This window comes from Agelaius phoeniceus, chromosome 9, assembly GCF_051311805.1.
Source record: "Agelaius phoeniceus isolate bAgePho1 chromosome 9, bAgePho1.hap1, whole genome shotgun sequence".
Taxonomy (NCBI): domain Eukaryota; kingdom Metazoa; phylum Chordata; class Aves; order Passeriformes; family Icteridae; genus Agelaius; species Agelaius phoeniceus.
This window is the reverse complement of record NC_135273.1, coordinates 29,482,765-29,510,388: the sequence shown is the minus strand read 5'-3', so window position 1 is coordinate 29,510,388 and position 27,624 is coordinate 29,482,765. Positions and strand designations below refer to the sequence as shown.

Sequence of the window (27,624 nt, the reverse complement as noted above, 5' to 3'; positions counted from 1 at the left end):
GCTTATAAATAACATAGATCTACTCAAATACCAGGAATCCTTAATTATCTTTAATCTAAGACTCCAAGGCAGAAACCTCTTAGGTTCAGATATTCGTTTGTTATCCTAGAATCAGTTTCTAAGCATGCAATTTTGATTTACATACTTAGATGTTCAAACACAGTTTGGGCTTAAGAGAGCAGAATTAGATTGCTCGTGATCATAATATTTTACTTTTTAATAAAATACAACATAAATTATGTTAAAATATAAACCTAATTTATGCTATATTAGAAACAAAATTCATTAACTGAGCATGCTCTGACATGGTATGTGCAAAGAGGCGTGAATAATACTTTCTAGCCCTGAATTTGGCAGGGCTCCAGTAATGAAGCTAAGCAGAGCCCACAGGGAATATTCATCTTCAGATCCCATTACAAACTGAGTTTAAACATGTTACAGCTGCTAAAACTGGAAACTGCTCCCTCTATGCAAACTTAGCAAAATAATGCGTAGTTGCCAAATACCTGCTTCCCACTGTAATATTACAGGTAATGTTTATATAAAAAAAGCATAACTAAGCAGAAGGAGAAAAAAATAATCCTGTTCATACTTGAGGCTGCTACATTTCATTTGCAAAGCACAAATATTGGTGAAAACACCAAATTCCTCCCCGCGCTGCACAAAGCACTTTGGACTTCACTTACAGGCAAGGTTGGGTTTCACACAGGGCAGTGCCGAGGCTGCTCTGCCATGTGTTAAGTATTTAAAGTCGCTTTTAATAAAAACACATTTTATTACAGTAATTGTTAGCACTGTGAGGGGAGTGTTTGACTTTGTTTTGTTTCCATGGGAACGCATCGCCCATTAAAAATCTACATATTCCATCCATAAAGGTTTCAGCCGCTGTCCGGTGCCTCATGGGGGACAGAGATGCTCCCAGCCCCAGGAACGAGCCTTTCCCTGGAAGATGCCGAGGGATTAACCCAGTGGCTATGGCCGGGCCAGGAGCAAGGCCCGGGCCAACATGATTAATCACTGCTCGCGTGCTCTCCGCTGAGCCTTGTAGGGTAACGCGGGACCCAAACTCCTCCTCCTCCTCCTGCCTCTGCACCTCACCAGAACTCATTAGCTTGGGTGCTAATTAGTAACCGTGGCTTAAATTTCCTTTTCTGATCTTAAGGGTTCATGTGGGAGTACAAGGTTTTCATTTTAGTTATTTTTCACTGAGCTCAGCAGTTGGCAGGCCGACAGCAGTAAAAATACATTTCACATAGCCGGTCAGTGGCCTGGAGCCAGTGGCAGGAAATCTGGAATTAAATGTTTCGTGTATCGGGGAGGCGGCATGACTAAGGTAAAACTGAGTCAAAACACAAGGATGGCTTGTTCTAGGATTTTCCCCTCCTCGTTTCAAAGGAGTGCCGGCCGAGGTGGCTTTGGGGGGCGGCTGGCGAGGAGCCGGGCAGGAACGCGGGCTGCGAGACCCCAGGGAGCAGCACCGAGCCCGGCAACAGCAGCAATTGCCTCTTCACGTAGAGATTTCCGTCGGTTGCAATTTTCACTGAATGTTTTTTCAGTTATCCTGTCATGGTACAACACAATTACCCACAGGATATGATCTTATCATTTGATTATTAGAAGTTTTTATAGCGCAGGAGTAATAAAGCTAATACAGCTCTCTCAACATGTAAGCAGCCGGCTCACATGCCATGAAAGCAGCCGGCTTAGCCAATTTAAGGTCAATATTGCCCAACACCGGAAGAATGCGATCTGCTGTTAGCCAAATAGTTTAGCAGAATGTGACATGTCTGAAACCAGCACAAGATATTTTTTTCTTGGTCAAATATTTGCAGTGCAGGTAAGATTTAATCAATCTTTGCGCAAGGAGATGTAAAGACAACGTCCAAAAAACTGGATCCAGATACCTCAAATGTATCGCGTGTTGGAAACAACAATTATGTTTTCAGTCGCTTTGAACTGTGGCTGTACTTCCCGACAGGGGGGGAAGTATAAAAGTATTCATAAAAAAGGAAAAGAGGGGGAATATTTTGTGGTCTAAAGAATATTTACTTGTAAAGCCTGCGAGAAGACCAAATAAAAGGGTCTTTATCATGATCAAGATTCCAATATTAACATTAATAAAATGTATTATTTATAAGTCAATTAACATAAATAGAATATGTAAGCACTAGTGTATTAAAAAAATCTTTCCACAGGCAGCAGATTTTTAGCAGCATGAGGTTTTTTTTTTTTCCTGGAATAATACAAGAATAACATTTTCCAGCCAAGAGCAGAAACAGTAGGGGAGTCTTTGCTATCACAGGGCTTCTTATTAAATTCAGTCACTGTGAAAAGCCAGTCTTTTTCCTTTTTTTCTTTTTCTTTTTTTTTTAAATAAAGACAACTTAAAATCAATACAAGTTAGATTAACAAATCAGTACTATACTAATCCTGATTTATTACAATCGGCAATATTAAGTTTAATCACGTATAAACTGCTATTAAAAAAAGATTTTCCTTTAGTAAGTCCTGAATTAAATAATGGTGCAGTGTACCGAGTTTTTAGATCTGCATCATCTGATATTATGAAAAATTCAATGTACTTCTCTGCAGCAGATGTCAGAGGTCAGCAAATCTATTACAGTAATGTAAGTAAGCTGGCTTTCTGCCAACCTTTTTTTAAAAAACACTGAAGCAGATAATTTTATATTTACAAATTCTAAAATCCTCCAGGGACTAAATCTCTTTCCCAACAAAAAGCAGAAACTTCATATTAGAGAAATGTATTTCACAGTATATCAAACATGTCTTCATCATTAGCATTTCATAAAAAGAAAAAAAAGCCCTTAATCTTTATTAGTCAACATTTTTTTTCCCAGCTACAGAACTAACAGTATAAGTTCTCATCTAAGCCAGTAACCACTACATGTATTGATTATGCAGAATGAATGACTTTTTTGGCCTGACTCTGCTTCACAGGACACATGAGAGCACATCTATTTATAGGCATGATAAAAAAAATAGTTACAATAATGCAAAGGATCTGACCAGCCCAGAAAGAGGAAGGAAATTAAATGTTAAGGCTGCCAGTTTCCTCTTTAATTCTCCCTACTGTGTATGGATATGACAGGGCTCTGGGCTGGGGAGGAACCATATGCCCAGGACACACAGGGTGATGGAGGGAAGGAGGCAACTCCACACAACCCCTACAAAATTTTTTTTTGTATCGCTGTTTCAGTGTTTATTTTTGTTTTCTTTCTGGCAGAATAAAATATTTCAGCATGTCTCCCATTGACATCATTGTACTTTCTCCAGGGATCCAAGCCCAACACAAAATAGGATGCATTGGAGCCTCTCAGCCACAAGAATAACCTTGGAAGGCCTTAAAATATCAAAGTCCACTCCTTGGGAGATGTTGCCCCATTCGCATCCTTGGCCAGGTTAAGGAGGCTAATTGCAACAGAAATGAAAAATGATTTAAATTTGCTCCACCAAATGAATACAGCAACCAGTTAACCCATGGAACTCACTGCCAATGGATATCTTGGGGCCAAGGGATTAGTGAGATTATGCAAGGATTAGATGCTAATGTAAATCATGAGAACATTAAGCTGTTAGAGCTTCAAAAATGCTGAAAAGGGACAGGCAATAGGTCTCTTTAGTGGTAGGAATTTGGAAAATGCTTTCCTCTTGAGCACATAAGGCTATGGTGGCTCCAATTCCTTCCTCTGCAGGCACTACCAGAGCTGGGGGGCAAGACAACCAGTTTTTTCAGTCCAAGAGGGCACCCATCTGCTCTAGGATGCCCTCACAGCAGCTGGGCAGAGCTGCCCACAGTCCCTGCAGCCAGAGGGTCTGAGTGCAGGGCTGGGACAGCCCCTGTGGTGAAAATGGGCCCCTATCAGTAACCTCAGTGAGAGAAACCTGATTCTTTTCCCCTAGAAAGTCAGTGACAAAACATTCAGCTGTTCTAAGGGACCAGCAGGAATGCCTGAGCTCTGATCCCAAGAGAAGTCTTGTCTTTTTTTACACTGCTGCTTTTCAAAAAAATAAATCTTCGAGCACTGGTCCAATGCAGGCAAGGGAAACAACAAGGGAAAACTTCAATGACAATCAGTTGGTGGGGATAGCCAGGAGCAGGAGGCAGCTCTCCTGGGCATCAGTGACACATTCCCAGGAAAGAAGGGAGAGGACTAACCCAAACTTTAAGGTCTCAGCTTGTTTTCCAAAATGGGAATATAAAATACATTCAGGAAATGAAGCAGTGTGTTCCTGAAGTCTGCTTTCCCTGGATTGCATTGTACAATGCAGGGGTTATGAAAGCAAGCCTCACGTGCTTTTGTGCAGAACACAATAGCAACGGCTTTATTTGCATTTGTCTGAAGTACAAAACTGGCACGTATTATATCAGCAAAGACAAAATATGCTGGAGTTCAATTTTCTTTCCAAAGAACTTTCCTTCCTTAAAGAAATGGCTCTTTCATCCTTTCAACAACAACTTTCCTCACAGCCCACTGGGAGTGCTGGTGGGTAATGAGAATGGCTTACTGCTGAAAGGTGGGAACAGCGCTGCTCTAAGAGAATTCAAAGACACTTCGTTTTAAGTAAACTGGAAATTAGTGACATTACAAACACAGCTGCTGATTTAACTGCACAGCCCAGTGAGGCAAGCTCAGGCACTCCTGATCCTAGGGCTCAGCAGGGGGAGATGAACAACTCCAGTCTTCTGCCTTTGGTGCAGATTTACAGCATGGAAAGGAGTCAAAGGAAGGGTGGTGGACACAGAGCAACTTCCCCAGCTCTCTCTACCAAAACCACTACAAGGCTCTGTTTTGGCCATAGTCACCATTTCTGCATCTAAAGGCAGACATGTATTTTTTCTGGTAGGTCCATGAAGTCCCTGCAATGCTTGGTCCCTAGGCTCAGAACAAGCTTATAGATGCCATTTTGCATTGCCTGTGGGGTGCAGGTCTCCTGGCAGGACTCCAAAATCCTGCTGACCCTCCCTGGGAGCTCTGAATTACATCTATATTGCAGAAAGCTGAACAAACTATGGGCATTCTCTTTCATGTTAACAAAATTCTAGAGTACAAGGTGGAGATTCCCAGCATTGCTGGGCAGTCTGAGGGACAAGATCTTGGTGCTTACTCATCAGTGCTGCTCCTGCAAAAGAGAATGGCACACACCTCTCACAGTGCAGCACTCTCCTGGGGCTACTCAGCTCCCAGCAGGGAAAAGGGGCTTGTCCCCTGTGCTGAGTCTGTTCCTACTCCTGCATGTCAAGGAATGAGACAGCCATGGGTGACACTGACTCCAAGCTGGACTGCTGGCACCCCCAGGCTCTGGGCACTGCAGGCCCCCAGCACCCAGTCAGTGCCAAGGCACAGGTGCATGGTGAGCATGCCTGGCAAGGGCCTCTCTGCTCAGGTGACAATGCACCCAGCAGCACTGGGCAGCACTCAGCGTGCCCCAATTCTGCTGGGACAAACTCCTGGGTGAAAGGAAGGACATAAGTGGGAAAACAATTCCCCACCAGGAGAGAGATCATCTGCTTGCAGGCACTTAAAGGCACTGCCCGACTATCCAGCACTTTGCACTCAAGGACTCCTGCTGACTCTAGCAATGGCCACTAAGTTGCTGAGGCCGAAACCCCAGAAATTTTGAAAAAAAATGCACGTTCTCAGATGTTTTAAAAGGACAGCTAGGGATCTGTTTTAATGGTAAACAATTACATTCCTCTGTCATCTGATACTTTTTAAATTTTGGGGAGGGGGGAAGCTTTCTGAATTTTCAATAGTTCCTTTGTTAAAGCATTTGTTACTCACATAATTGAAAAGATGTTTGTTCAGTGGTATGCTTGAGAGTACAGTTATTTAATCTTAATGATAAAGCCCTGAGGGCAGAAAATCATAAGTAGAAACCTCTTGTTATTTATCAAAAAGGAAAAAAAAACCCAAACCAAAAACCTAGGAAAATAAAGAGAGAACTGAGACACCTCATCTATCTTCAGGCTTAAATTTGTGCTTGATGGAAAACTATGGAGACAATTTGCAACTTGTGAAGTTTTCTGGGAGTCTGGGACCAGCTGAAGTGTGAGGGGGGCAGGGAAGTGGGGTGAAGACAAAAATAAAACAAGGAGAGAAAACTGTTGCTTGGCAAGTTTTTTTTTGAGTCAAACAAAGAGCTAGTTGTAGTTTACAGCATGACATAACATTTGATTAATTTTTGCCTGGGGATGTTTTCACACTTAACAGTGTAAATCAAAACCTTCTATTAATTACAATGTGTATAAAAAGATAACCATAAGCAATTTCATGCAGATGCTATACGAGCCCCCTACTTTTTGTTCCCTCTAACGACTGGCTGTTATTTCCTGCAAAATTCCACTGAAATGCTTACACGTTATGAAAGTTATCCAAACCCTTTAGAAAACCAAACAGCATTTGCATGGAACACAGGGCTCTCCTGCATATTGAATTACTGCACAATATCCTCAGGGTAGACAGACTTTATGGCTGTTAAAGGGAAACCATGTAAGGGACCTATTTTGACCTGCCTTGTGTTTGTGATCATATATAATTTTTATGTGAGAGATTTAGAAAGAAAAATGACAGAATGGGCTCTGAACTGTACAAGGCACTGCATCTCCTGAAGTTTAGTCCCCTGGTAGATGTGCAAGTACCCAGGGCCCACACTCACAGCCAGAATAAAACCTTCTACAGGTCAGTGTCCAAAGCGTGGGCACAGCCACCTGCCACCCAATTGTGAAGAAATAGAACCCATCTCACCTATCTGCTCCTCCTCAAGTTCCAGGTGGCTGTATCTCTGCAGAATACTTTCCTACTCAGCTGCCTTAATTTACTGAGAGCACAAGGCCTAATAAATCCCTCTCCAGCTGTGTCTGCCCAGGACAGACTGGTTTTTGAAATGCTAGTAACTTGTGAGGGCCAGCACAGGAGACATGCTGCTGAAGAGCAGGACTTGGGCCATGGGGTTCTCTGGGTCCATCCTTGCTGGAGATGCCAAGGGAGCCCAGCCTCCTGCAGCACCCAAAGAGGCCAGGAAGCCACAGGTCTGTGGCACCATGCATCTGTCTGCCATGATGCTTCCCAACATGTCTGTCCACCAGAGAAGCCAAGGAGCGCTACTGCATGCCCTGCACAGCACAACCCCCAGCCCATGTGTGTTTGTGCACAGCCCGTGCACGGGACTTGCTCTGGAGGAAACCAAGATGAATCGCAGCCAGACTTGGAGACAGAATAAGATCCCAACGGGTAATTACCAATATTTCTGTTTTGTTCAATGTATTTTATTGGGAACTTTTTATACCTTGCCAACAAGCAGGCTGGGTTTTTTGGTTTGGTTCTTTTTTTGGTGGGGAGAAGGGGGGAGCAGTGGTGTAGTGTTTACAAAAAATCCCTGACAACAACGTCATCAGCAGTGCAGAAACACAGCCTACTGCTCGTGCCAGAAAGTCAAAGCTGCCGATCATGTGTTTCGTGTAAAAGCGAAAAGAAACCTCAAACCCTGCATGTGAAAACCACATCTGCATTATTAGGGGAAGACAGCATGGGGCAGAGTGCTTCGCAGAAAAGGAGCCGTTTCTGAGGGTTTCTTGATAAGCGAGAGAGAGATGCAGGGTACTGACAAGAGCTGAGAGAGGTTCAAGGGAACGCTGTAGGCTGAATCAGCTCATACCAACCACACACCTCTGCCTTTCTGTGATCGTGAAAGATCATTAGAGGAACACTAATGAAGACAGTAACAACCAAAACAACAACACCTTATAAGCTCTGTACAGTCCAAGTCGTGCACAGAGCAACAGTCCCATGATGGGAAAACATTAATGCTTTTTATATTGGTAATCATCTGTAACATGAGCAATTAAGTACAGTACTAATGGACTATAGCCAAGAGCCTGGTACTAATATTAAAAACTGACAGAGATGAATAGGTTTGGAAGGAAAACTAGGCTGACAAAGACATTTTTATGAAGTGCTTGGGCCTATTTGGAATAACCCAATCAGAGGCAGGTCTAGACCAGCCATGCCTACAGTGACAATAACGTATTCATTGGCATTATATGATGCCTGCTATGCTTTAAATAAAAACACTCATTGCTTCTACTCAGAAACCCGCACTTTCATTATTATACTCATTAATAAAACAGAAGTTGTCTAACTGATATATAATATAACACTTACTGAAACACTGGCAGCCTTGCCTTATTTTAAAATGAAAACAGTTACTGGAAACAGGAACTGTATTAATGATAAATGAATCAGCTGAAAATGCACACAAAACCTTTCTTTCCCTTTTACCAGGGAAACAAAGAAAACACCGCCTCAAATGAAGCACTCTACCTACCTATAGCACACCAGCAGCTACCACCACAAACCCTGTTCCAAAACAGCAGGGAGCAGAGCAACACATTCCCCAAAACCTTAAAATCTGGCTTTGTTCCAGCTTTTGCCATCCGCTGTACCAAGAATCTGCAGCCACATGGTAGCTTTGCAGAGGTTATAAACACCTTTACAGAAAGCAGTATTTCTTCACTGGATTTGGTAGACAGAGAGACAATTCTGCCCTCTCCAGTGCTTGTATTTTGTGTTTGGCTTTTGTTGATTGGTTGGTTGTTGTTAATGGGTTTTTTTCCTCTCTCTCCCTTTTCAGCCTTTGAAATTGTGTGTGAAACTCCGCCTTGCAAAGGAGAACAGGAGAGGGCAGGAAGGAGGGATGGCAATGCCTGAATTGGGACATATGTACCATTCCACTCCACAGCATCCCAAGGATGTCACTGAAAGGTGGCTGCCACCTGAACAGCCTTGATATGCTAAAGCTGATGCAAACAGCCAGTAACTCTTCTTGGGAGAGAGCTGGTTAACACAACATGGACGCCCTTGAGATCCAGTTGTAGAGATGAATGGCAAGGCTAAGTCAAACAGCAGCAGGGACAGTGAAGTCTGGGAACTGCCTGTTCTGCCTCCAGTAAGCAAGGAAGGGCCACTGGGATTCAGAAAGGAAAAATCAGGAGATTTACTCAGCATTTGCTTTCCAGATAATTCAATTTCCAGTTTAGCTGTACAGTTTCAAGTTTGAAAATGTATGTGTGTCCTGAATCATGTGTGTGTATTCCTGCACTACAGTTCTAGTTTTAGATTAAATGTCATCTGAGCACTTTGCCTATAAATGAGCATTACATTTACAGGTGCTGTAGTTAGAATTACCAGCTGAAACAAACCATGACAATTTCATTTACTTTTTTTCAAGTCTGAGGCTTCATACAGCTTTCCTGTAGTGGAAAAAGAGCATCTAATACTAGAAAAGTAGAGACTGGATGAGTTACTGAGGTTTTTTGTATACGTGTTTTGGTTTTTCAGAACAGATTTAGTGAAGAACATTTTAGGTAAGCTCAGGGCTAACCTGAAAGTCCTGAAAGATTTTTTGCTCCAAATGCCATCTTTTGATAGCCTGCCAGGGATGTGGAAAATTAGGTGCTGCCTCATATCAGACTTCATACAGAACTACATGATTGACTGGCATCCATGAACTCAGATTTGAGTTCTTCAGTGTATTAAGACCAATCTAACCATAAACTAGAAGACACTTTCCTCAGACCAGGTCAAGCCAAGCAGAACTGCTTTTGGGTAGCCTGGAAAGGCTTTTCAGTTTGGAAGTCATCAGGACTGTTCAGGTTTTCCAGACAGCACAATGGGTTCTGTGGCACTTCAGAGCATACCCAAGTAACTGCTGAGTCAGTGACACACAAGTCTCTATGCAGGGGAGTGCAATGCAAAGCTTTTACATATAAAAAACACCCAAACCACTAGCACTGAACATTGTCAGGAAAGCAGAAGAGAGAGACAGGGGTTCATAGAGTATTTGTGAATGGCTCATTTAGTTTTCCACAACTACAAGAGATGTGCTCTCTCAGTGACTCCAGGGTTTCAGCAGGGCTCCCTCTGCAACCCAAACCCACAGAGACCTAATGCTCATGTGTGCCTGGGTCTCCTCTGTCAAATAACATCCCCCACAGAACATCTGGCAAGGGAAAAGCCACACTGCCAGTTGGAAACCCATCAGCTGGCTTGGGTGCAAGAGGAAGCTCTGAGACTCTCAGAACTATAATGATGGGGGGTGGAAGAGCTGAATACCCACAATCTGATGAGTCAATAAAACAATCTTTAAGATTTGTCTGCAACATGAAGGCAGGGAAAAGCCCCATCTGACATGCACAGCAACTCACTCACTTCACTCTGCTGCTTGGCTCAATCTCCAGAAAGCTTCTAACATTTATAATGGCAATCATTACACGCAACTCCTCTGTGCATCCAAGCCCTTCTGCTGGAGATGTCCCCTGTAAATGAGCATGATCAAATGCCCCAGCCTCCATGAGGATGGCAGTATCTCTCTTTGAGAGGCTGACACATCAGGCACTAAGATAAGGAGAGAAAGTGCCCACTGAACACAGCTGTGCTGTGCCACCATCTGCATGGGCAAGTACAATCTCTTCCTAAGCCCAGCAAAGTGACTTGTTTATGCCCAGGAACAAGAGACTGAATTTTACTTATCTGAGACGAAAATTGCTGAGTTTTATTCACATTTGCTTGTCAAAGAAGAAAAAAAAAAAAAGAAAAAGAAAAAAAAAAGCCCCAACAGTTGTTTCTAAAAACCAAATCAAAACAACATTCCAGCTCCAGTATTTTATTCATGTGTTCTGGCTTCACAAGCCCTGGAAGTTATTATCTACATGGGAAGAATAAGAATTCAACAGTTCTGACCAGCAACAATGGCTGCAGAGAAAGAGTGTTTGGCAGCAGCTCGCAGGCAGGGAGGAGAGAAGGAATGCCATGAAGAAGAGGAATGCAATGCTCGGCATGACCTACAACACTAACAGCACCCTGCACTATGGGCCACCCCATTACTTTGATCAAAACCACAATCTGCTTAATTGGTGTTCCTAAAAAATGATAGAAGACAAGTGTTTTCATCAATTTGCTGCTGTTTCTTATTTTTCCTTGAGTATGTTTTCCTCAATTTTTCAGCTTCTTTAACTGGAAAGCTGTTGCAAAAATTAAGATCTATACCAAAGAAAAATCAGATGCTTTTTTTATTTACTTAGTCACTGGAGACAGACACTCTGGTTTAAATCACAATGGATTATCTGACTAAACTGTTGGGGAACTATTTACTATATCTTTAAGATAACTCTCTCTCTTTTTCTCTAATTCCTTATAAAATGCTTTGAAGGCTTTCCAAATTAATTTTTTCATTATTAAACAAGCATTTCAGATTTGTTATCTTACCTTTCATAATGTCTGCGAGTACATGTAGCAGCACTTGTGCTTCCAGGGTTACCACCTAATTCATCATAAATATGTTTCCATTGTCGACGGGCTGTTATCTGTAAAAATGGCAATGGAAAATTTTATCTTGCATCTTTACAGATTCTACAGCATTTGACTTCACAACAACAAATGCACATATGACACTTTCAGAACAGCATGTACTACGAGCACTATAAAAGCCCCTACAGAATATATAGAGCACACAGAGCTTTGGGTGTATTTTTTTTTTGGTAAGTTAACACTATGTCTATTTTCTTTCTCTCTAAAATGGAGTGATCTGACTGATTCATTATCAAGTCACAAGCAATAAAGACTCACAAAAGAATCTCAATCAATACAGGGTCATTAACTATCAGAAGTTATGCAGACAAATCCCACAGTGAATTATGAAAATGAAGCTCAAACCATATTCAGCACAAATAATGATTACATAGTTATTTTAACTGAATTAGAGAAAATAAATCTGCTGCAAAACCCAAATCCACCACAGAATTCTGTAAATCCACAAAACCATAGTCTGTAACTATATATGTTACGAGCTGTTTATTTTTATCCATTTATATCTGTAAAATATACAGATCAAATAGTACTGAAATCTTAACGTACTCCAATGTTAATATTTGAGCTGTGTACTTTATTGGACCATGCTGATGAAAACAAACATCTTGTAACATATTGAATTGCATACCATGGTTCTGGGGTTTTTTTGTACAGAAATTAGGATTATACAGAATAACAGATGGAAGACCTGGCAAAAGGATTGTTTCTGAATACCACTTCATTATTTTATATATTCTGCTATATTTAAAACAGGAAGAGAAACAGGAACAGGACAAGCACAACAGATCACCCTTGTTTGCCTGCAGCTCATAAAGAAAGCCAGTAGAAAACTGGTGGGGGCAATTTGGGGAGAATTTTGTCATTTGCTGTGGAATGCTGTGGATTTTAATATATTCAGCCCTGGAGGCTTCTTTGGAGTTACCCACAGAGCAGTCAATGGCATTTACTGAGGAGCTAAAGGCAGCAATCAGAAGAGAACAAATATTACAACTTGCAATCTGAAGCCTGTAATTTTAATCTAAACAAGAGAAGATAGCTACCATCATTAAATATTACAGGGTAAGAGATATTTCTGTTTCGCTCAATAGAAAGGGAAAATCCTTCCTTTGCAGAAATCATTTGGTAAAGCCAAAAGCATGGTTGGAGTCTTATCACTTGATAACGTTACAATTTCTTCAAATTTATTGTTTGCAGAGTTCTCCAGAAAACAGCAGCAGCTTTAACTCACTATTAGCACCTGAGCATAGTTTATGCCTAAACATACTTTGGGAAAAAAAAAAAAAAAAAAAAGCTGTTTTATCTTAAACCTTATATAAAGCGAAATGAACTGACTTCATTCACTAATTTTATTTCCTGTCTTTATTATAAACCCAAAGACTACCAGCACAAGGATTCAAACAATTCAAGGATAAATTCCACAGAAGTTATTTAAGTTATTTAAGCAAATTATTTAAATACAAATCAAACACTTTTCTGATGATAAGGTTCATACTAAGTCTGTTTTGTTTCAGTTCTTGTGCTGTCCCTTCCCCAGGCTACCCACGCTTATTATTACTACTGAAGTGCTTGAAGAACCAGAGTCCTAATGAGCCATAAAGAACATCACATCCTGAGAATATGAATGGATGCTCCTTATGCAACCCAAAAAGTCAAATGAGGGTTGGACCAGGTATCCTGCTGTGGAGGAATGCTTGGATGGGAAGCTACCTCTGGTCCTGCCTCCCACACTCCACCAGTCCTCAAGACACACAGGACAGAGGTGTGGCCAACCAGCCCTTGCCTTCTTGGAGCGCCCAAAAAATCACAGATCCCTTGAGGACTGCTGCAAGCAAACCTCTGGCAGGATTGCAGATGGGGGAATGAAGGTGCACAAAGCTGCTCTGGGGTCTCTGCTCTGGCCCTCTGACAAGCACAACCTGGCTGGGCTTGCAAGGCTGTCCAGGACCTGAAACCTTGACTAAGAACAGTGATGCTGAGCAGAAACTTTAAATGAAACCAAGGATTAGTTAGCAGGAGGACTACTCTAAGTCCCCCTTATAATCATCCTGATGTGACTGAGAAGCACAGTCTCCATTTTCAAAAGGAGAACTTTAGAGCCTTAGTCTCATTTATCATGAGCTGACTCAAGAGCTGATACTCAAGCTGGAACACTGGTAAACATAACTAAGGGAAAAGTGAATCCCTTTGAAGTCCACGGATCATTTTTTGTGTCTCTTTCTTCTAAGCTGCTTAGAATAACAGTATTTTCAGAAACATTTGCCCAGTTCTATCCAATTCTACATCTGCAATGGACCAGAGCTCCTTGGCAATTAACTGAGTTGTGCCCTCCCACAGAGGGAGTTTAAATTTGACATTCCCTGAAACAATTGTTATTCTAACAAAGCCTGGGGTTGAGTTTTCCCCTGCTCTGGAAAGTTTATTTTTTATGCTTAATAAACTTCAAAGGACTAAAGGAACTGATTAATTACACCCTTAAACAATCTGAACAAAATGCTTCACTGAGGAAAGTGCTCTCTTGTCATGCAGGGCAGGACTGCTCAAGCTGGATGTTCCTACTGACCATGTGCAAACTGAGGGCCTTTCTCATACAAGTTCTTCCCAGTTCAAAATCCTTGTGCTGGGCCCATTGGAAGCCAGCACCTTTGAAAGCCTCTGTGAAATCTTCTCCAACCAAGAGAAATCCAAGTTAAGCAAAGAGACTGGCCTGTCTAGGGATGTAAGAGCAGATCTGATCTGGTTTCTATTAGCACAGTATTATGCAGTGACTGGTAGTAAAAAAAAAAAACCCATATAAAAGCAATGATCTTATCTATTAAGGTAGAAAGCTGTTTACAAACATGCTTTTAATGGTGTCTTCTGCTTTGAGAAATCTTAAGGTCTTCTGCACTGCAATCCTACCTCCCAGCTCCCTTCCTTGTGAAAGGCTTCTTGCTTATTTCCTGCTGCAAACATTATGGGAGATTTTCTGGTCATGGTACGTGATGTTCACAGCTCCCTTCAGAGCTCTGGGAATTAGTTCTGTATGAAACAAACCCAGTCAGCTTTGCATTCCACTGATATACCAGTTTCATCGGGCCTGCTCAGACACAGGACTGATGTATGCGTCAATCACTAATTTTTAAAAATTAAAGCACTCCATTGTTGCTTCCAGGAGGCAGCAGCTAAATGGGATCCCACTGACCTTTGGTAAAATCTAAGTGGCTACATACTGAAGGTTAAGCTCCACCTAATTTTCTTTTTATCCTTTATCTTTCTAAGACATCTCCAGGTAGAGTCCATTCAGCAGCACAGCCTTCTGCAAACATGCCAAGGCACTCCTTTTATGTTGGCTCAGAAGGAAAAATGCTACTTCATAATTTGCCAAGGACAACTTTTTAGGAAAGTCCTGGAAGTTTCCCATCTATGAACTTCTGCACCTTTTACTCACTTGACTTAGGGTGACTGAGAAAATTCCAAGCAATAGCTGTTAAGTGCCACTGCAGCTGAGTCCCCTACAACATGGCATTGTCTCATATTTCATCCAGTGATTTGGGCACATTTTAAATCACTCATACTGTGAAGGTCTGCTATAGAGAGTGCTTTCCAATGCACTCTCCTATTATTAGTAACAAAGATGCTCATCTCACATATCTTTGTTTAAGAGAAATATGATTCCACCAACTACAAAGAGACAGCTTCATCTGTTAAAGTCTTAAACCAGTTTGTATGGATTGCTGTTTTTATTAAGCCTTGTTCAACAACAACTACAAGGGAGTGTGGTATTACACAGTTATAGATGACAACTAACTAAGAATTAGTAATCAAATGGAGGAGAAATGACTCTTTTAAGTATTTGAAATGGAGAGCACTTAAATATGACACAAGATCATGACTTGACACTATTAGATATCCTGTATTTATATCCCATATACAAAGGTAATGCTCTCTGTCAAGCCTCACTGGATCCATTCCCCCAGGGGGAAAGTCAGATGGCTAAGAAAGTTGTTCTCTGCATCTCAAATCCAATTCCTGTCTGTTCTCAGTCACTTTTAGATCCTTAACTGACAGGACTGGACTCAAAAATATCACAAAAATCTTCTGTGAATCTGTGCAGAAGCTGAAAAACACCACAAATGATCCATGCTTTTTCTCAATAATGTTTTTTAGACTGCATCAAAACACCTATACATGAACAAAGTGGACAAGGCAGTGGATAAAATTAAAAATGGGCTGACTATAATTGTTCTGCTAAATAAAAGGATTAAAGTTTGCAACTGCTCTAACTGGGAAGGTTTCTAAGCTGCTTTAAAAATTGTCATCTGACTACTTTGAGTCTCCATATGTCATTTTAAGCAATCTTTTATCTATTTCCTGTTCATAAAATGGCTGTCACATGTTGAAGTCAAACATCTACTTTTAAATATCATTTTCTTTACAATTCATTCTATCTCAATGCTCAAACCAGAAACCTGTGAAATTTTAAAACCAATTGAAGATGATGAAGCCCTTGTAATGGTTTGCTCTAGCAGATGGAAGTGCATTGATAAATGCATATTAAACAGGGCAGGTTTGACAAAGCCATTGCACTCCACAACTTCTCCTCATCAATAGATGGTAGCACCATGTATGAGAATGCTGGATTCTGCTCAACATTGAATTCAAGCCCTTACTTGAAATTTCTGCATCTAAGTAGACCTGCCTAAGATCCTAGAACTGATAACTGAGGTCCATGTCACCCCTACCATCCACTGACTTGTGAAAAATGAAACAAATAAAACACAAAAGCTTCTCAGCAGGGTTTGCCATTATAAACTATATACAAGCTAATGCAGTTGGCAAACTCAATGCATATCAACTGGCCATAAAATAATAAATCCCAGGGTGTGCACAGGTCAAAGTATTGCAACAGCTATCAATATGATACTCAGGGAATTTAAATCAAAGGCAGATCCATATCAAGGATGAGACTGTTAACAGAAGAGAATGAGGTCAGGAAACCTCATGCTCCATATACAACTTAAATTGCATCACAACAGTCCTCACAACTTCAGGTTGCCTGCAAAGAGCACAGAAACAGGACAGGCCCATCATTTCAGACACACTCACTCTCCAATGAAAGCTGGGCTCAGGGCTATGTCAGAGGTGTGAGCTGTGCTTGCCTTGCCATTTACTGAATAGGAAGCAATTGCTTAGTTTACTCTCTATGAAGAATAAGCAGTGCTGGTACATTTTCATTCAAGGTGACAAATGCCCCTAAACAACAGAGAACATCTGTCACCAAGAAAAGGACAGGAGCTTTGAGACAAGTGTGGACTGAAGCTACTCTGGCTGTGATCCTTCCCCTCTCATCCTGTCACCTTTCTCAAACCTGCCTTTGTGGCCTGGTGGCCACAAATTCACAATCCTGTTCTTGTTCTCCCTCAGGTATAGAGCCTCACCTGCTCCAGCTCGTTGAAATCCATCCCTCTCCCTCTGGCACTAAAACTCAGGCCTCTCCAGCAAGCGACCGCTTTGGGATCCCTGCTTCTGTACTCAGTCCCCTCAAGCAAACCTGAAACATTGCTGTGAAAATTGCTCGCCTTCCTGAGCACTCTGAACACGCCACTCTCCCTTCAATCTCCCTCCTGGCCTTCCCTGGTGCTCTGGATCAAGTTCAAGATTTCAGCCCTCATTTTCGTTGCACTTTACAACTCGAGCAATTACTGCTCATAATTGCTGTAACGATCTATCTATGGTAGCTATTCATTCATACATACCCATGAGCACGCCTACACACACCCCTGTACATAAGCATGGTATGTGCTGATTAATGAAAGATAGAGCAACAGTAAAAGCCAAATCAAGCATATATTTTTTTAAAGAATGTTAGATTTCATGTTTTACAAAATCCCAGGCACACCCATGCTAACCAGCCCGGGCTGCTGATGTACAGAGCACTGTGCTTTATTGCAAGGAAGGAAAATAGTGAGTTCTGCATTTTGGTTCAAATGACTTTCAGTTTCTTGATAGTGCATTTCTTGTCATTTCTCTACAGAACAGATATGTCCCAGATTACTTCATAAACAAAGCAAAAATAATTTCTTTCATCTAACTGTGGCAGGAACTGAACAACTTAATCTGATCATTGTGTGCGAAGAAAATATTTCCAGTGACGACATCTTCCTATGTCAATTGTTTTTTTATTACAGATGTCATCTCGATGTGCTATATTAATGCGTCTCTTTCTTCTCATTTCAAGATTTTAATCTGAGTTTGTTGCTCTAATATTTTATTGGTTCAAAATACATGCTGTAAAATCCGTGGCCATCAAATTTTCCTGTGAGCTAAAAATAAACCGCTCTCGTCAGATATGGTTAGCTGATAAAAAGTGTCAGAGACTTTTCTGAATTACTTTGATAACTTCCTGTTTATGTGATACTGACCCTTGTCTAATAAAGCTCTTTTACACTTGGAATAAGAGAAGATTCTGCAGCATACTATTCCTTAATGGACAATGCTGATTACTTTTGAAAGCCTTTAATACATTTCCCATATTAGACATGAACAGATGTCAGGGATGTTGCCAAGTGAAATTTCTTTTATGCAATCTTGGCTTGTTGTACAATAATAGCCCTTTCTCAACATGGGAAAAAATTACAGACCTAACTAATTTCCTTGACAGAGAAGAGTTACATATGTTTTCCACTTGGAGTTTTTACGACAAGTTTACAATTTTGCCAGATCTGGAACTAATTGGGACCATTTCCAAAAATGGCCCAATAAACCCACAATGAGTACAGCTAGTCTAAAATGCAGCAAATGATTGTTTGCTTTCACATTTTTTTTTCTAACAGGGAAAAGTTAGATTGCACAATTATTTCATTTAAGTTACTTAAACACTTACTGTTTCATATCCTCCCAGTTTTTGAGCAGCTTGAAACATAGTCCAAAGGTTAACTGTTAGAGGGACAATAAGTATTTAGATAAGCATTGCATTAGCCAACATATTTCAAAGAAATGTAAATTAAACAGTTTTAAAAAAAGAAAAATAGAGAAAAAAAAGCTCACAGTCCCTGAAAAAGCTCCTGCGAAACATTTTCCAAAGAGGTATTTATATAATCTGAAGAGTAAATATTAGCCCATACTATATATATTTTTAATTACATATAAGAGAACACACTTAGAGATTCCTTAACAGGACTGGAAAAATACACTGAGACAAAGGTAATGGGCTCATTTGACTTTGCTGATAAGAGACACGGTATAATGACTGTAGCATGTTTCCATAACTTTGATAATAAAAATTACTCACTGGGAAGAATGTTACTTTTAATTATTTGTTTAATACTGGTTTCATTAGCAAGCAAGCAAGCCCCACACACTGGCTCACAGAGCAGGCCTATTGATTAGACAATATCCAATATTTACTGCAGCTCAGATAATGGGCTCCATAATCAATGAACAATAAGCTGCGTTCTAGCGGCCCTGCGTGAATGAACCCAGATGGAGCACGAATGAGCATTACTGGAAAAATTGTGCTGTGGCTGGTTGTGCCTTGCCTGTGGCTGTGGGGTCAGAGCACAGAGGCAACTCAATTCAAAAGATGTGTTGGGAGAGAGTTGTTATTTCCTGCAGAACTTCTCTCCTTTCACATGCTTTTCATCCTGGCCCCCTGTCCCATGGGGTCACTGCTTGCTGGTGTCTATTTTATTTAATTTAATTTTAATTTAAATTTTTATTTTAGCTAATTTAACTGATAGAAGAAAAATCCATGTCAGTCCTATCAAAGGTGTATGCACAATTCCACCAACAGTGATTCCCCACAGACACACTACAAATACTTGAGGTCAGCAGTAACACTGGACCATGGAGAATGGGATCTCCTTCTTCATGGGGGGATGCTCTGCTGTACTCTATGTTCTGCCTCTTCCCAACAACCTATTTATATTGGCAATGTTTGCACAAGCCTTGCTGGACAAATACAGAGCCCCATCCTGCAAACATTTCTGCTCTTCTTGGCATACTTTTGGTATTTAAGTATTTTCCGGATCAGGCCCCAACTTCATAATGAATGTCAGGCAAGTTTCAATGTATTTCAGCTAAATGTTAGCAGCAGACCCTACCCTCAGTGGGCAACTTTAGAAATAATAGTTTAGATTGTCTTTTGAGCCCACCCTGTCTCCATGCTTGATGGAATGCAGAATAATATGGGGGGGTGGGGAAGAAATAAAAAATTTCTTCAACACAAAATGTTCTGAAAGCCTCATTGAACCTTGTACTGCTTCAAAGCTATCAAGAGCTTTGCTTAGGCCTTGATTTAATCTGAACCAATGCATAATGCAACGAAGCTGTTCATAGTACATTAATTTTACTCCCATTTCAAGCAGCCAGTTTTCAGACAAACACTGTAATCATTCTGAGTTATATAAGTTTATAATGGCTGCTGGAGGCCTGTTGCAATCAGTGCCAATTGCTATTAGGTATGTAAATTGTTATGTAAAACATACAGGTTTGACATTCTTCATCAAAATAACACATGGTTTTAATCTAGGAGATAAATTAGAGTAAATAATATTTCAATCCATGGCGTTTTCCCTTTAAGGAAATAAAGTATCATTCAATCTATAGATAAGGAGGAGAAATTCCCCCATTTACAGCTTTTGTTGGAAACTGTGAAAGATCTACATTGTACTGCAATATTTATGCAAAATTCAGTTTCAACTGTATCTTCTCCACATACAATCAATTTACAGATTGTGGTGCTACAAACTGTACATGCCAAAGCAATTCTCAAGACTGCATTATGTATTAAGCAGATACAGTCTGGTTTTATTCTCCAAAGTCAGTAATTTATTAACTAGAAACACATTTTGGGGCTTAAAAATATGATCCCTTTTGTGCCTTTCTTGACCACCTTTAAATGTCTTCCTTTAATATTTGTCCTTTCATAAAGAACATCTGGGCACAATAAAGATACGTCATATTATTAACTCAGAAGAAAGGCATTACAGACGCTGCAGATTTACAAAACAGAAAACTAGAGAGTTTTCAACATGCCTATTTCTAGTCATAATCAGCGGATTTAAACCTATAAATATCCGGCAGCAACTACCCCAGAAGGAAGAGATGCAAATCTAGGCATAAGACAGTGAAATGCCTCGACTGGAAAATGTGTAGAGATAAACATGGTCCCTCCCCATCCATAAGGCTTTAAAATAGGCTTTGTGTGCAATTGCTTTCTCCAGAGAAGCCAAACCATTCTAAAATGTCAACAAGAAAGTGAGAAAAAGGATACTTACTCTGCTTAAAACCTAAATAGGGTATTCGTTCAATTGGTGTTTTCCTTTCTTTCATATATTTATAAAGAGCCACAAGGAAAGCCTGCTCATCAGCTCTGCATTCTTCACCTATGGCAATCTTTGATTTATCCTCACTTGAGCCTTTCTTACAGTTGCTGTTGTTACTCTTGGGTTTGGGCAAAGCTGACTTAGCCTCACATTTTACCTGGGAAAAGAAAAGATGTCATATCAGATCTGCGTAACCTTTAATTTTCACTTAAGGAATAAATACCCTCTCCTAGCAGAATGGATTGTTTAAAAAAAATGAAGGCCAAACCATGCGACTGTATTTGAGGGGAAACAAAGGAAGCTATTTATAGAGCTAAATGTCTTGTTCTGAATCTTAGTCACAACATTTTTAAACAGCCACATCTTTAAATCATTATAACTCACTGGTAATGCTCTCCAGATCTGCATTTTTATGACTATACATTGCTATGTCACAGCTTCTATCTCTCACATACAGTTGCCACTAGCAAGTCTAATAATAACCCTTGTTCCAGGATTGACACTGAGCATTGTCAACTCCTGTAGACAACCCTTGGAGCTGATGGTGCTCAGCCCCTTCCAGGAATGCTCAGCAGCCAGCTCTGAAATGACACATTTTTCTCTCCTTTGGCCCACCAAAACAGATGCAAACCACGACAAGCTTTATCCAGGCAGAGCCCTCAGCACACGAGTGGAGGTTCTGCTGTAGCATGGACTCAAGTCAAGTGTATTTGAGCATCTGCTTAAACTTGAGCCCTAAGCATTGAGCAGAAGGCAGAGGCTGGTAGCTGGACACTTTCCTGGTAGACACTGGCATCCCCAATGCAGAGCTCCAGGTGTTCCACTGGACTGCCCAGCAGATGTGTGCCAGTCAGGAAATCAATAAATTGGAACCACTTCACCTCTCCTCAGTATTCATACATGAGGAAAAATACCCAGTGAGACTGGCTTAATCCTGCAGTCCCTCTTGAAGATAATCCTCTCACTGAATGAAGCAAATTACAAATCAAGCGTTCACTTAAGGTATGTATACAAAAAAAAAAAAAGAAAAAAAAAAAGAGCAGAAACCTGATGTTTACAAGCTGTACATGACCAAGACATTGGGACCATGGGATCAATAAATTTCCAGTGAAATACTGGAAGTTCTCTAATACAAGGTAGTGGAGATGGTTACATGTATTTTGGATTTGCACTGTCCCTTCAATGCTTCTGAGCGCTGTCAGGAGCCTTCCATACCCCATCCAAGACAGGTCCTTTGTACTCCCAGGGGGAGCAGGGAGGCTCTAAGAGCCATCACTTGGCATTTCAGGAGGATACCAGAGGAAAGTCGAGTATCCTGCTGTGCAGGAAGGCAGGAGCTCTTGGTCAAGCAACCCATGGGCCCTCCTTCAGAACTGTCACTTCTAAACCAGGTGCTTTCTGGATACTTGTTGACAATTTGGAAGCAACTGCTCTGAAGAGCATTATGTAAGTGCTTGTAAACAAACAACAAACATCACTGGAAAGACCACAACCACAATATGGTTATTTTATCTTAATAAAAGATACGCTGGCATTTCAGGCTCAGGGAAAGCAAAATTGTTATACTGCTCCAGGTATTAACTTTGCAGAGAGTACTGAGTTCAGGTGATCTGCTCCACAGTTTTCCACAGATGCTGGACAAAGCAATGGTAGCTCCTAAGCAGAGTGGACAAGTGGTCACAATTTTCCATGGCAACTGATGCTGCTGAAAAACCTCCAATACTGGCCACTGGAGTTGTCTCACTCCTCCCAGGCAATGCAGCAGGGACTGGGAAATGGACTTCCTGTGGGATTTTTCTTGATCACTTGCTGCTGAAGTACGTCCAGTGTACTGCTTGATATTCTCCAATTGCACAGTTCAAAGAGATATTGTCTTCCTATAGCACAAGACACCATCCTTTGTGTTTTAGAAACAGATATGCTTGTTGATTAAACTTTTGTAAAGATCGTGGGTTTCATCCAAAACTCAGAGGAGCTAACAGGGTTTTTTTTCCCTATTAAATGAACTTTGAACTTCCTCATCCACTTTTCAGGTCAGCACTGTAATTCCTTGACTTTATTTACTTTGGCATATCACAAAAATTATTTAGCAGCTTCCAAAGTTTAGATTACATTGTCATAGGTTTCAATGCTTCACCAAAGACTGGGTTAACACCCCAAAAGAAATGCACAACTTCCAATAATTCTGGGACTTTTAATTGGAGCTGCAAATTTGGAACAAATTCACTGGACCTGGGAACAATATTTCAGTTTTCTCACCCACTTGCTTGGATTCTCTTTTTCAAACCAGACAATTCAGAACTATGTTTACAAAGACAACCTGGGCATGAACTCTAAGTGAAATCAAAGCTCACAGTTGTGCAAGCAAACTAATGGCAAGGGATACCACCCTAAAGGAGACAAAGGCAAAGTAATGTTAAGAAAGCTACCAGGAGTGGGAAAAACCCATGGTACACACAACCTTCTTCTCTTTGTCTACAGAGAAGCAAGGTCAAAGCCCCTGTGGAACTCAAGAGGTGTCAAAATGCAATGGGCTGACTCCAAGCAGTATCAGGTTCAACAAAGCTTTGGTGAAGGCTACAATGCTGCATCTGCTCAGTACTTGAGGCCCAAACCTCACTTCTGGAACCTCCCCACCATCTGACAGGCAATATGGATGAATGCCATGACCAATGATCAATGAGAACAAAAAGGGCCAAATGCCATTCTGGGTAACACCAGTGTAAATCCAGCATAAACATATCAAAATCAGTGAGAATGATACCAGATTTGCTCCAAGCACCACCAACTGCCCTTCTCTTTCAAAACACAAACCCAGGGCCACAGCTGGGTTAAGCTGGGTAAGATGGAGGTGCACTGGAACATCTGACCATCTTCCTGCTGTGTGTTCCATCAGAGGTGGATGATCCATGACCAAATGGTCAGTGAACACTCATGGGTACAACTGTGTGTTTGTCTTCTCCTGCCAGAGGTCACACACAACACAGACGACAACAGATCTGCACTTTACAGTTTCCATCAGATAATGGTCGAGGCACTCGGAATAAATCTCCAAGTCCGAGAGCATGCCAGGCCACCTGTGGCCACAGGAAAAGCATATCCTGGCAACTTTTAAACTAATTTCCCAGATCCTGTCGCACAAATGAAGTGAGAGGTTTACTTCAGCAATTGCACTAGGAGATGTAATTAATAGATTCATTTGGGGACAATTTCCATGTTTAACAAATTAATCCTTTCAGTTCCTCAAAATGGTCAGATCAGCCAGTTTTAAGAAGCATTAGAACACACTTTGAATTGGGGACACTCTCTGGGAAGATGAAGCAGGAACAATGAGGGACATCTGCTGGAGCCCCCAAGTTCCAAAAGCCCGTCCAGTACTGATGATGCATCAAGTATGAAAGCCTCCAGAGCCCGAGGAATGTTTCAAGGGAAGATCTTGATATATCCCTCTCCAGGAGAGCTGTTCCTCTGTGGAGCAGATGGACTTGTATTCCTTTTCCAGCTGTGGAGGGAACTCCCCTGGCATCTTCTCCAGGAGCCACTAAAATTGATGCAGTGACCACCAAAGAGATCAACAGAGCAAAAGAAGTGGCACACAAAAGACCCACCTTCCCTGGCAGCACCTGCAGGTCCAGGACCACACTACCTGTGACGCCATCACTCGATTTCTAACAAGTCACCTATACTGGAATTGATCCAGAAATGCTCCTACCAACCAGACACTTTTCCTTGTCAGGTTAACTGTGAAACCCTCAAAATGATCTGCTGATAGCTCAAGACAAACATGCCTGACGAGAAGTTGGTTTTAAGAATTAAGCTTTCTAGTCACTGGCAGTAGAGAACATGAAATTCAGCAAGTCATGACAACTATGCAGCTTGCATTGGTCTTGACAGGCTTAAAACCACAGCCTTTGGAATGCCCCTTCTGCCATTTCCCAACCCAAAGCATTCAGCCACTGCAACTCCATCAGAGCCATCGCCCACCAGTGAGAAATGAGGCTGCTGCAGACACTGAGTGACAGGATCTGAGAATGCAAGCTGCACAACTTCTGGTCAGAAGGGATTTTATCTGCGACAAGAATATAGCCAGGACTGCTAAATGCTTCAGCATCTGCCTGAAGTGGATTAATCCCATTCCCATTGAGCAGTGTTCAATCCTGCTTTCCATGGACCCATTGTCAGCATTAGTCAGACATGGAGCACACAGAGGAGGATAACCAATGGTGAACTCCAACATGGAGCTTCAGATGACCACATCCTAACAGTTCCCAGCAATGACAAGATGGTAGGTGGATCTCTATTTCTCTCCTTCCTCAAATACCCTTCTCCTTTGTCCCCAGTAAGGCAGAGGCAGGGTCTGTACCAAGTGCAGTACATCTGCTATGCAGGGTTTGATTCGCTGTCCCCCTCTCAGGGACGTGTATCCATAGCCCTGAGACACAGATTGATGTGAAGAGCCACAGTGAAGTCAGTGTGACTACATGCAAGGACATTATATCATGAGCATGTCTATTATTTATAATGAAATTAAGCTGGCCAAGATAATTAATGCTATTAATATCTGCACAATGATGAGCACAGTATGACTAGATAAATAGGTGGAATTACTTCTTATCTGAAATATCCTCCCATCTGACTAGAAGTGAACCCAAAGATAAACAGAGAGGATAAACAATTTGGTATGAAGTGTTACTGTTGTTTTTAATTATCTAATACCTATATATCAGGTGCTGAAGAGGCAGAGCTATTTGTGCTACAGTCTGGGGTGCTTTGACAATATGGTCCATGCCACAGTGCACTGGCAATATTTTGACATGAAAAATGGCTTGGGGGAAGGGGAAATTGAGGCAAATTGAGACATTTTCACACAATGCATTTTGCACATTCTTTCACAGAGAAAACATTCAGACAAACTCTATGGTATCTGGCAGGACCCTGCAACTCAACACACCAGGCTCCATCACCTCTTACCATGCCCGTCTAATACAATAGTAGAGACTCCAACTGAGCACAATAGGGCCCAAAAAGAAGAGAAACAATGACTTAAGGGCAGAGTTTCATCATGAACTTCAGCCTCTTTTATCGTCATCAACAGAAGGCACAATTTTAACTGAACTCCTAGGGAGGAGGAGGTGGAATTTAATTTGCCTTCCTGTGAGAAACTGAGAGCAGAACACTCCTACTTGACCTCTTTAACCTCCTAATCTCCCAGGACATTCACTGTGTACAACAATACCAACGCAAATGGATTTCCTAAAGAGATGGTCACAGCAATGGAAGTGTTTTTCAGATACACATCCATCTAATTTATTGAAACAATAGATTTGGGAGGAGCTGGTGTAAAAATTCAGTATATGCAAATCTCTTTAGCTGTTTAGCTTAAAAGTATAAGCGACAAAGTTCTGTCTCAGATAAAAATCAACTATTGCTTTAAGTAATTTTCCATCTTTGCACCTTAGAGTTTCTAATTAAATCATCTTGAAAGGAGCCATTTGTGCTGCTCTTTTTTTTTTAAGAGAAAACTAAATTCCTGTCTAAAACCACTCAGACAACATACAAAATAGGATGCAATTTATACCACAGAAACTCCATTTTAAAATATTTTAAGGAAAGGACACAAACCCACAAATATCTTAGAGATTAAGTCTATAAACACTAATCAGTGATCCAATTTTTACTTGCAGTATGGGCTAAGCACTGCAGCACACACAGAAGACTCTGTAAAAGCATGCACTATTCAGCAAACTGTGGAACATGCAGCTCAGCAGTATTAAAGAAACAGCCCAGATTTTTTTTTAACCTTTCATATTGAGTTCCTGCCTTTATTTTTTTTCCAATTAAAAAATGTCGAGATCTTAACATCAGGGTAATGTCTTTTGTGTTTGCTTCTTAGAAACCATTACTGAGGCAGCTCTTGTTTCATAGTCTGTTTATCTTCAAACTTATATTTAGAAGTACATTGTAACAGGGTGAGCTGCTCCCAGGTTTATTTTTAATTCCTAGATACTGTCACACACTATGTTTGTGTGTCACAGAATGTGAAAACTAACACTAGATGCCAAGAAAGCTTAAGCACTACCAGTTACCAACAAGCTGATAGCATTAGGTTGTTAGGTGATTATAATTGCTGGTAACTTTGAACACAGGCATGATTTAAAGTGAAAAATAAAACTATTGAAAAAATTAAGTTTACCTCCCCAAGAAAATAAGTTACACTCTAAATGTGAAACCGCATGCTGGGAAACAAAGGCAGGGTTGTATCTAAAACAGAAGAGTGCCGAAAAGAGTATTATTAAGTGATTTACCTTGGCAACAGCTTTGCTTTCAGAATTATTGTTGGAATCCTTAATGCCATTTAATGAATCTCTTCTCTGTGGGCATGGCTTCTTTTTGCGCGGTCTGCCTTTAAGATTTGGTGCTGAAAATTAATGGAGAACACTTTGAGCACATTGTCTTAGACTGGATTCTTAACTTTGAGCACATTGAGCACATTGTCTTCTTACTGGATTTATGCCAAAAGCATAATAAATAATTCCACTACAATCACTCACAGAAATGTACACATCTGTCTACAGTAAATGCTTATTATGAGACTCCCATCCTCTATGGGTTACATCTTGACACACTATACATTTTTATAGAATATCCCCCAAGGCTAATCTATTCTACTTTCACATAACTAATTAATATTAAGTCAAACACTGGTCTCCCAAGGAATCAGAGAGAAAGCACAAATATTTCTCCCTGGTACAAAAAAGAACAAAATTTAATATTAACAGGCAACTTTAATCACCCTGCTGCCTTTATTTCTAATCTTCAAGCAAGAGTACTAACTGCTATTTCCAACTTTGGGAAACATCTGGCACTGGAAATGCTCTGAAATATTGAAATTCCTTACAGCTCCAAGAAATGTTTATATATCCTGTCAGTTT

The 27,624-nt window shown here is 40.8% G+C and overlaps 1 protein-coding gene across 7 annotated transcripts in view; it reads right to left on the bottom strand.

The window, feature by feature from the left end:
- ARID5B (AT-rich interaction domain 5B) overlaps nt 1-27,624 on the bottom strand; it is a 149,707-nt gene that overhangs the window by 8,090 nt on the left and 113,993 nt on the right. For 6 of the 7 annotated variants that reach the window (XM_077183390.1, XM_077183389.1, XM_077183387.1 and 3 more), the window contains 4 exons: nt 26,998-27,110; nt 20,645-20,849; nt 18,250-18,302; nt 11,286-11,383 (listed from right to left, as the gene is read on the bottom strand). In XM_077183390.1, the coding sequence (XP_077039505.1) occupies nt 11,286-11,383; nt 18,250-18,302; nt 20,645-20,849; nt 26,998-27,110 (469 nt within the window). The remainder of the gene's footprint in view (nt 1-11,285; nt 11,384-18,249; nt 18,303-20,644; nt 20,850-26,997; nt 27,111-27,624) is intronic. The other variant, XM_077183388.1, reaches the window with a different exon arrangement.